This window comes from Pteropus alecto, unplaced genomic scaffold (assembly GCF_000325575.1).
Source record: "Pteropus alecto unplaced genomic scaffold, ASM32557v1 scaffold81, whole genome shotgun sequence".
In the NCBI taxonomy this organism is placed as follows: Eukaryota; Metazoa; Chordata; class Mammalia; order Chiroptera; family Pteropodidae; genus Pteropus; species Pteropus alecto.
The window spans coordinates 13818641-13826984 of NW_006433378.1; the positions used below are offsets into that span (position 1 = coordinate 13818641).

The 8344-nt window shown below is 32.0% G+C and overlaps 1 protein-coding gene across 2 annotated transcripts in view; it reads left to right on the forward strand.

Moving 5' to 3' along the window:
* Positions 1-8344, forward strand: part of NCAM2 (neural cell adhesion molecule 2) — a 413016-nt gene that overhangs the window by 367846 nt on the left and 36826 nt on the right. For both annotated transcript variants that reach the window (XM_006908233.1, XM_006908234.1), the window contains one exon: positions 2746-2867. In XM_006908233.1, the coding sequence (XP_006908295.1) occupies positions 2746-2867 (122 nt within the window). The remainder of the gene's footprint in view (positions 1-2745; positions 2868-8344) is intronic.

Below are 8344 nucleotides of genomic sequence, written 5' to 3' on the forward strand. Positions count from 1 at the left end.
CATGACTCTTGCTTTTATCTCATAAATTATATAGGCCCTAAGTGTGAGAAAAATGCACCACTAAAATTCATTACAGTGGTGACTGCAGAAGTATAATCATTGTAGCCTTGTTCTCATTACTACCCTTTATTATAAGTCAATTGAGTTCATATGAAGTTTAGATAAATTTAAAAAGACATTTCTTTTATGTTGAATAAATTGTTTAAAAATGTGAGAAAAATGGTGTGATGAAACAAATGCTCTTATAATATTTATGCATAACCCTAGCTATTATATACATATATAGGACAGTCAAATTGGCCACATAAATTTTCTTAGCCCAATTTATGACCAATTCTTCTCTGTTTGTCTGAAAATCTGCTAGATGTGTTCCCTTTTCTTCCTCTACAACGCCAGTGCCTTTTTTAGTTTCTTTTTAGTTTTTCACCTCCGAGGACATCTTGATTAAAAAACCTACCTCTATTAAAATGAGTATAAAGTGACTTAACAAAAATTTAAAGAGAGCTATCCCTCCTCCTTTGATAATTCTCACACCACCACCCTGCACCTTCCCATTTCCGTAACACACCTTTGCCCACCTGCCATCCTCACATTATCTCCCTCAACTGCCACAGTGCTCTCTGTATCAGTAGGTCAAACTAAATATTGCATTCTGTCTTTATTTCCCTCCTTTTTATAATCTCCGGGATCACTGCTCATCAGCCTCCAATGAAAGCATCATCTCTTCCATAAGACCTTGGCTAAATTTTATTTTCTTCTTCACTTAGGTGTACTTAGCTTTATTCATTCACAAAACACCTCTGTAGGTGTTTCAACCATAAAACACCTAGCTCTTGCCCTTTGCTTTCTTCTCTCTCCCTTTTAAATGGTAACACTTCTAATCTCTTAGTGTACATTTGTTTAGTTGCAAACCTCTCTCTTAGACAATGAATGCTTTGAGAGTAGAGACAATGTTTATTTTTTGTTTTTGTTTTTTTAATAATAAGTATGTATTTAACTGATTTCATGATTCTCTTGATGTTTAAATGAGATAACATGCCAAGTACTTAATATGTCATAACTATCCATTATTATGTTTTTATTATTACTTATATTATCACTTTTGCATTAATAGAAACCATTATTTTAATCAATTTCTGATACAATCTGCATTTATTCTGAACTTTATTTGCTTTTCAAAGGAAGTATCAATTGTAATGGAATCACAAATTTCGTATATTGTAAAGGTTAAATATAGGCATACATTTTTAAACTATATATTTTAAAACATTTGTTACTGAAAATAGTTTCTGCTTTATAATTATCTCAAAATATTATTTAAAATGGTCATTACAATATTATTAAATGAATTTATACTGTACAGTGTATAAATTCTAAAATCCATTTAGAAATGATACTAATCCACCTGAGAACTACATCCATTGTATAGTATTTAAATTTTCCATAATCTCTTATTAAATACTTTTAAGAAATTTTTCTACTGGTTTTTACAGAAGTCTTAATTCACTTATCAAAAATATGTTGCATATATGTCATATGTCATAATATCTATATGCCAATATAATTAGCTTTAATGAACAATCACTTTACAATTATTCTATCTGCTTTATTTCTATGTGGTTGTACCATGCAATACTACTTTATTATTTATTTGCATGCCAATAAACAACTATCAAATTTCTTTAATGACCTACCTTTTCTCAAATAAACTATTCACTAGCTTAAGGTTATAAACACCATATTGAAAATAAAAATAACATGCTGAGAAAAGAAACAGGTTCTCCAGGTTTGGAAGCATGCAGTCCTATTCCCTCGATTCTGCCTAGTTTTTCTGTCTTATCAGTCTTCTGAGTAGACCAGATATTACAGGTTTCAGACTTGTAAACTACAATGTATCTCTACTAATTCCTTAATATTACCATATTCCTATTCATATCCATAGGGAATTGGAGGAAACAGAGGCAGAGGAGGCCAGTGCATGTGCAAGGGCATCCCATCTGTGACATACAGTAGAAAGCCCCCATTCCAAGCTGCCAGCCAGTTACAACATCCTTCACATAAAGAACTCTTTCACTTTAGTGAGTCCCTGTTCCCGTTTAGGACATTAAATGCATCTTTGTTATAAATCATCTCTATGTGAAGAATAGTAGTATCATAAGCAATATGTTTGATGCTAAGAGAAAAAAATATATTGAAACACATCTATAGATTGAATACTACAAAATTTCTTTATTCAAAACTGCATTTAGTTTTTTTTAAAAAAATGCTCATTAAAGCAGATACCTAATTGCTAAACCATTATCATTCCTGGTAGGGATATATTTCATATAGGTTGATGCTTTCATATGGTAATATTAATAAATATATACAGAATGTTTACAAGCTAAATTTACATGAATAAAACAAATAGGAATGCTCACTGTTAATAAGAGAAATAACATTTTTCACTTGTACAATGCGATACTATTCTCAGAACATTGGCACATCAGTCTAAACAGTGTTTTTGATCCTGAGGTTACACAATTTTGACATGATACTTCTAGATTTAAGAATGTTGCTGTTTCTTGGAAAGGGGTAAGAGGGTCAAAGGTTATATCACAACAAAGGGCAAATAGCAAATGGTAAAGCCAGGATAATATCATATATTTTGATTATATGACAGTGTGTTTTTTTTTAATTAAAACACAGTTTCTCTAAGTATCTAAGATGTGTGCAAATGTCAAGAATGTTCTATTGTATATTTAGGTGAACCGAGTCCTCCATCCATACATGGGCAGCCAAGCAGTGGGAAAAGCTTTAAACTCAGTATCACCAAGCAGGATGATGGAGGGGCCCCAATTTTGGAATACATTGTGAAATATAGAAGTGTAAGTACCCCGTTTGTTTTCATTTTGTATAAATTGTATTCCAATTGCATTAAATTTGCATTGAGTTTATAGACATATCAGCAGTGAATGCATATTAAATAACACTGATAAAATGGTACTCATAGAAATTTAAATAATTTTCTATTGCTGAAATTGATTATAAATTATAAAATGCTTGCTTTTTTTGGTAAAATCTAAAGATAAATCATCAAAATAATCCCATTGTTTTCATCTTGTGATTTCTACATGTTTCTTAGATGAGATGCCATTTTCCCTGGTTTTCTGTCCAGTTAGCAGAATAATTTCACCGCTTCTTCCAGTTGGCATTAGCAACTTTATTTGCATGCCGATATTTGCTAAGCTCTCCTATCAACTTTATTTATTGTAGGTAGAATTATTAGCAAATCACACCTTAAATAAATTACTTTAATCAGCATTAAGAGGGAATGGTCACATTGAACTTGAGGAAGTGGATTTTCTTCAGTTTTAATTAGCAGAGCTAATATGGGACTTTGCACAGCTAAGAGCTGCCTTGCAACTTTTAATATGTTCTCTGGGTGAAGGATGGCCACTGATTGCAGAGTGATGAAGAAAGTGGCCCACTGGACTTTGCCTCTTTGCCTCTAGATAAAAATGATGCCAAAGGACACTGAAAGTGATGTATCCTAACAACTTTGCCATAAGTACCACTGAGTTTGTGTCTACTGCGGAATATGTTAAAAATGAAAGATTTTAATTAAACTTGTAAGATTTATTTACTAATGCTTATGATTGTCTCCATAATACAGTATCAATTATGTATTCTATATATAATATATATACATTTATATCTACTATATATACTATATATATAACATATATAAACATTTACTAACAGTTTCCAAGTGTATTATATTTTAGCAAATGACACTTAAACAATTGTTTCTTAATAATATATAGATGAATTTTAAATCTTTCCCACCAATCCACAATTGTCTAAATGAGCAGCCCCCAACCTTTTTAGCACCAGGGACCAATACTCCTATGAGGATCTAATGCCCTATGATCTGAGGTGGAGCTAAGGCAGTGATGCTAGCGCTGGGGAGCAGCTGCAAATACAGATGAAACTCTGCTCACTTGTCTGCTGTTCACCTCCTGCTGTGTGGCCTGGTTTCTAACAAACCACAGATGGTACCAGTCAGTCCACGGCCCCGGGGGTTGGGGCCCTCTGGTCTAAATGATAATACTGCCACTTCTAAATTCAAACATCCAAGTTTTGAGGGGTAATACAAAGAGGAATGGTCTCTCTGTGAATCTGCTAGTGTGCTAGTCAAGCTAGATTTTTTGGTCATTCTTATTTGATCATCTGGAAACTCTTTGCAAGGGAAAGACTCTTCCTCTAACGGAAATAAGCCTGAACTGAATTCATGAATTGCACTGTGAAAACAGATCTTCCTCCCATGCCTATCATCTGAACCTAGATTTTATGGTTCAAAATAAAGGTAAATGATAAGAATTTATAGAGAACCCCAATAAAATCCCATGGTGAACACTGAAATGCAATGACTAGTTGTAAAAATAAGTCTCATATATCTTTATGCCTAATTTCTACCTAAAACTATGTTGGACTTCTCTCTTCTAAAGAATTGATATTAGAAATAACACAGATCCTAAACTGAGTTAAACCAATCTGATCCATTGATGATAGCAACTATTTCTTATTTCCTATTTTATTTTTTCTTCATCTCTTTTTAGTGTTTTTTATTACTAAAATATGTATATTTTAGGAATGCTGTGACTTCTTTCAGCTATGTTTCTATTTCTAGTTATTCAAAAGTAAAGTTCAGAAACTAACAAGAACCTAACTACATACATCTTTCTCAAAATATTTAATACAAAATTCAAGAGATAACATTACAAATTCAATCAAAATAAGCTATTAATGTCATATTTGCAGAAAATAATCAATATTTTTACATAGATTTTACTCTTAAAATCAACGTAAACTGTGTACCCGTTAAGAGGTCCTTTGGGACTGCAGGTTATACAAAACGTGACTAGAGGGGCTTAAACCAAGAAGATTTTTTTCCTCACATTAAACACATGTATGTGTTAAGATAATCCAGGGCTAGAGAAACATCTTAGCAACATAGTCAGGCATCTAAATGGTTTTTCTTTATATTCTTTCATTCTCAGCATGTTAGCTTTTGTCTTCATCAAGAATATCTTGTGTTCCTAAGATCCACATTCAGAATGTGAAGAGAATGGAAAGAAAAGGGACATTAGCTTGTTTAAGCTGAATTTGCATCTTTTTTTTTTCTTTTTCAGCAGTATGGTACAGGTTTTCTAAAAACCTCACCTAGCAGAATTAAATTATGTCTCATTAGATAGAATTATGTCTCATGACCACCCCTAAATGAAAGGTACTTATACTTGGGAGTTAGGTCAGCCTAACAGCGCAGTCTGCCACAATTCTTAATGGAATTATCTTTATTATCGTAATGACTGTCTTAGTCACTAGGGCTGCCATAACAAAATGCCATAGACTTAGTGGCTTAAACAACAGAAATCTATTTTCTCACAGTTCTGGAGAATGAAATTCCAAGGTCAAACTGCCAGCAGATTTGGCTTATCATAAAGAAAATGATCAGTTTTCAAGGGAAGCTATAATTGACTGATAATCAATTACTATGTCACCATTCTCAGAGCTATGAGCATTTTAACGGGGGACACTGTTTTAATAGTAGAATTTTATGCTACTATTGCCAAATTTGTAAAAGTAATTTCTTACCACCCTTTGTACTGAAAAGAAATCATTTCTCATTCTGGTAGACTTAAAAAATACTTTTATAATTAATCAAACATAAAGTGATATTTTTTCACATTTTAACAGGCAAACTAAATCTTACACAATTTTGGTGACTTGGTAGTGATGAAGAATAGATACCAGAATGTAAAACTGGTAGTCTAAACACAGTTTTGCAGCAGTAAGAGCTCAAGTCTGCCTATGGACGTAACATCGACCCCTCAGCTACTCTCTCATTTCATCTCAAATGCCTAGCTCCTGTGCCTACAAATGTAGGCATTCTGATTCACTTTATCTTTACCATATCATTGAATGATATGCCTTCTACTCCAGTACACTAAAATAATCTCCATATCACTGTTCTTTTTTTTTTTATTTTCTCTCCTTTCTCCACCTCCTCCATCCTGCAAACATCAAGCTTTGCAGGTCTAATTGGAAATTCTGTGGTTCAATATAAAGTTATATTAATAGGTCAAACAGTTCCTGGCCTTGGGAAAAACTAATTTTTCCATGTTTTTTGTTGTTGTTGTAAACATTTTATTTATTCACATTTAAAAACTTTCATGTTTAGGAAGATCTGGTAGCTAAATATTTATAGTATCATTTGCCTTGATATTTACACTTAAGTTAAAATAATAACTACTGTTTCAAAAAGATTCTTAGTCATCTGTTCCCTTTGTGTGATTCCAAGCCACTTTACCCATTAGTTTCTCAAATTGCCTGAAATCCACAGTAGTATAAAGTACGACTGAATAATGTGGAAAAGTTATTTAGCCATATTCAATATATTTTTAATTTGATAATAATCCATGGGGGGTGATGGGAATCAGAAAGGAAAACACCCTTACGATTTTCAAGATTTTCACGATTTTCACTTGCTTGCTTCTTTGACATTACCTCTTAACATCCCTGTGCATAGGATGGTATGTTTTATAATCCAGGAACAGCAAAATTGAGAAACTATATTCCTTGTAGGAAGGTTGATTTCCAGCACAGACACTAAATTTACCTATTTAAACCTTCATTTCCCTGGAAAAAGAGAAGACTAATCCTGTACTAATATGAAGAAAGTGTAACTTCCCATAGATTATCAACCTTGAAAAACAAATTATTCTGTTATCCTGCAATAGATAGAGCACACAACTTTTTCTAGTCACCCATTAAGAAGAACTATAGTATTAAAGGCAGAATTAGATGTCTCTCTGGACCCTTTGTGAAAATTAACGTCTCTAGCAATAAATCAGTAAGAATAAATCATGTATTTGGAGAATAAAGACAGTTTACTAATATCAGAATGTGTATGGAAAAATAAATTATTCTATGTATGAGATATTTTATATTTGCTTTGTGTATAGTGTCCATATAACTATATAATTTAGTAAGTGTTTTTTTACAAACTTCCATGAGTTTTTCACTGTTTTCTTTTCTAATTTGGTGATAGCTATGGGATCATAACAATCACTTACTGTTGACACATTAAATAAGTTTCCAGAGCAAAGAAGGGCTAAACAAAAATTAGTAGCTTAAAATCAGTTGTAAATAAAGTACTCTAGGGACTAGCAACAGTGCTCTAGCTTATGATTTTTTCTTAATTGACCTTCTTACACTATGTAGAGGTTGTAATCAACGGCCATGGGATAAAAAAAAAAAGATAATTTTGAAAAGAATATTAAAATAATGAATAAGTAAAATTAAGTTTTTGTTGTTACAAGAACTTATTTTCTAAATAATTATGTTTAGGTGTATACATTGAAATTTGTTTAAAACCATCAATTTAAGTTTTGAAATATTTTTAAACACCAAATACCTATAAAAACATTAGAGTCCTAAGCTATTTGGAAATTTTTCTTTGCTTCTCTTGAAGATGAGTTTTATTCAACCTTGTATCAATACTATCAAATAGACTATTTGTTCTCTGAATGAATAAATGCAATGAATCAATGAATAAGTTAGTCTGTGTTGTGTAATTATAAATATTCCTGTAACTAGATTAATAAACACAAGAAATAGTGAATACAAAGGAACAAAAACTTGTACTGTGTAAATTTTTATGGCTTATGAGAACACAGAAGATTATAAATTGGAACATTAGATTTTTTTCCTAAAGAAGTATGTGGATGATGGAGATTAAGTAGAACCCGGTTTACAAAGTTTTACATGGAACACAGGCAATTCGAATTGGTTATAATAGGAAAAACAGATTTGAATTTTAAACTCTACTAAAAACTTAAACCTTTCATCTTTCCAAATCACGATGGAAGATTTGTGTGTGTGTATCTACGTTATACAGATTGCTAAATCATTTCTCTCCCATTCAGAGTAGCAAACAGAGCTTTAGAGAATTCTGGAGGCTTCTGTGAAGTCGTACATGCTACCAAGAAATCCAGGAACCAAGAATTGTCTTACATAGAAACATAAATTCATAAATCATAATACAGGGGATTCACAAGAACCTTAATGTTCTTCTAGTTGTATGAGCTTATCTCCTCTATCATTCTCTCTTTTAATAATATTCACTTTTTGTTTAAAATGATGTTGACAGTATATTTCACAAAGCTTTGAAAGGAAAGTTAGTGGATTACTTATTTCTTATTAAGAATATCAACAGTCAAGGAGCCCTTTATACATAAAAAATATCAAGACCCCCTCCATTTGTCCTCTACTTTCTCTCTATCCAAATTACAACACTTTT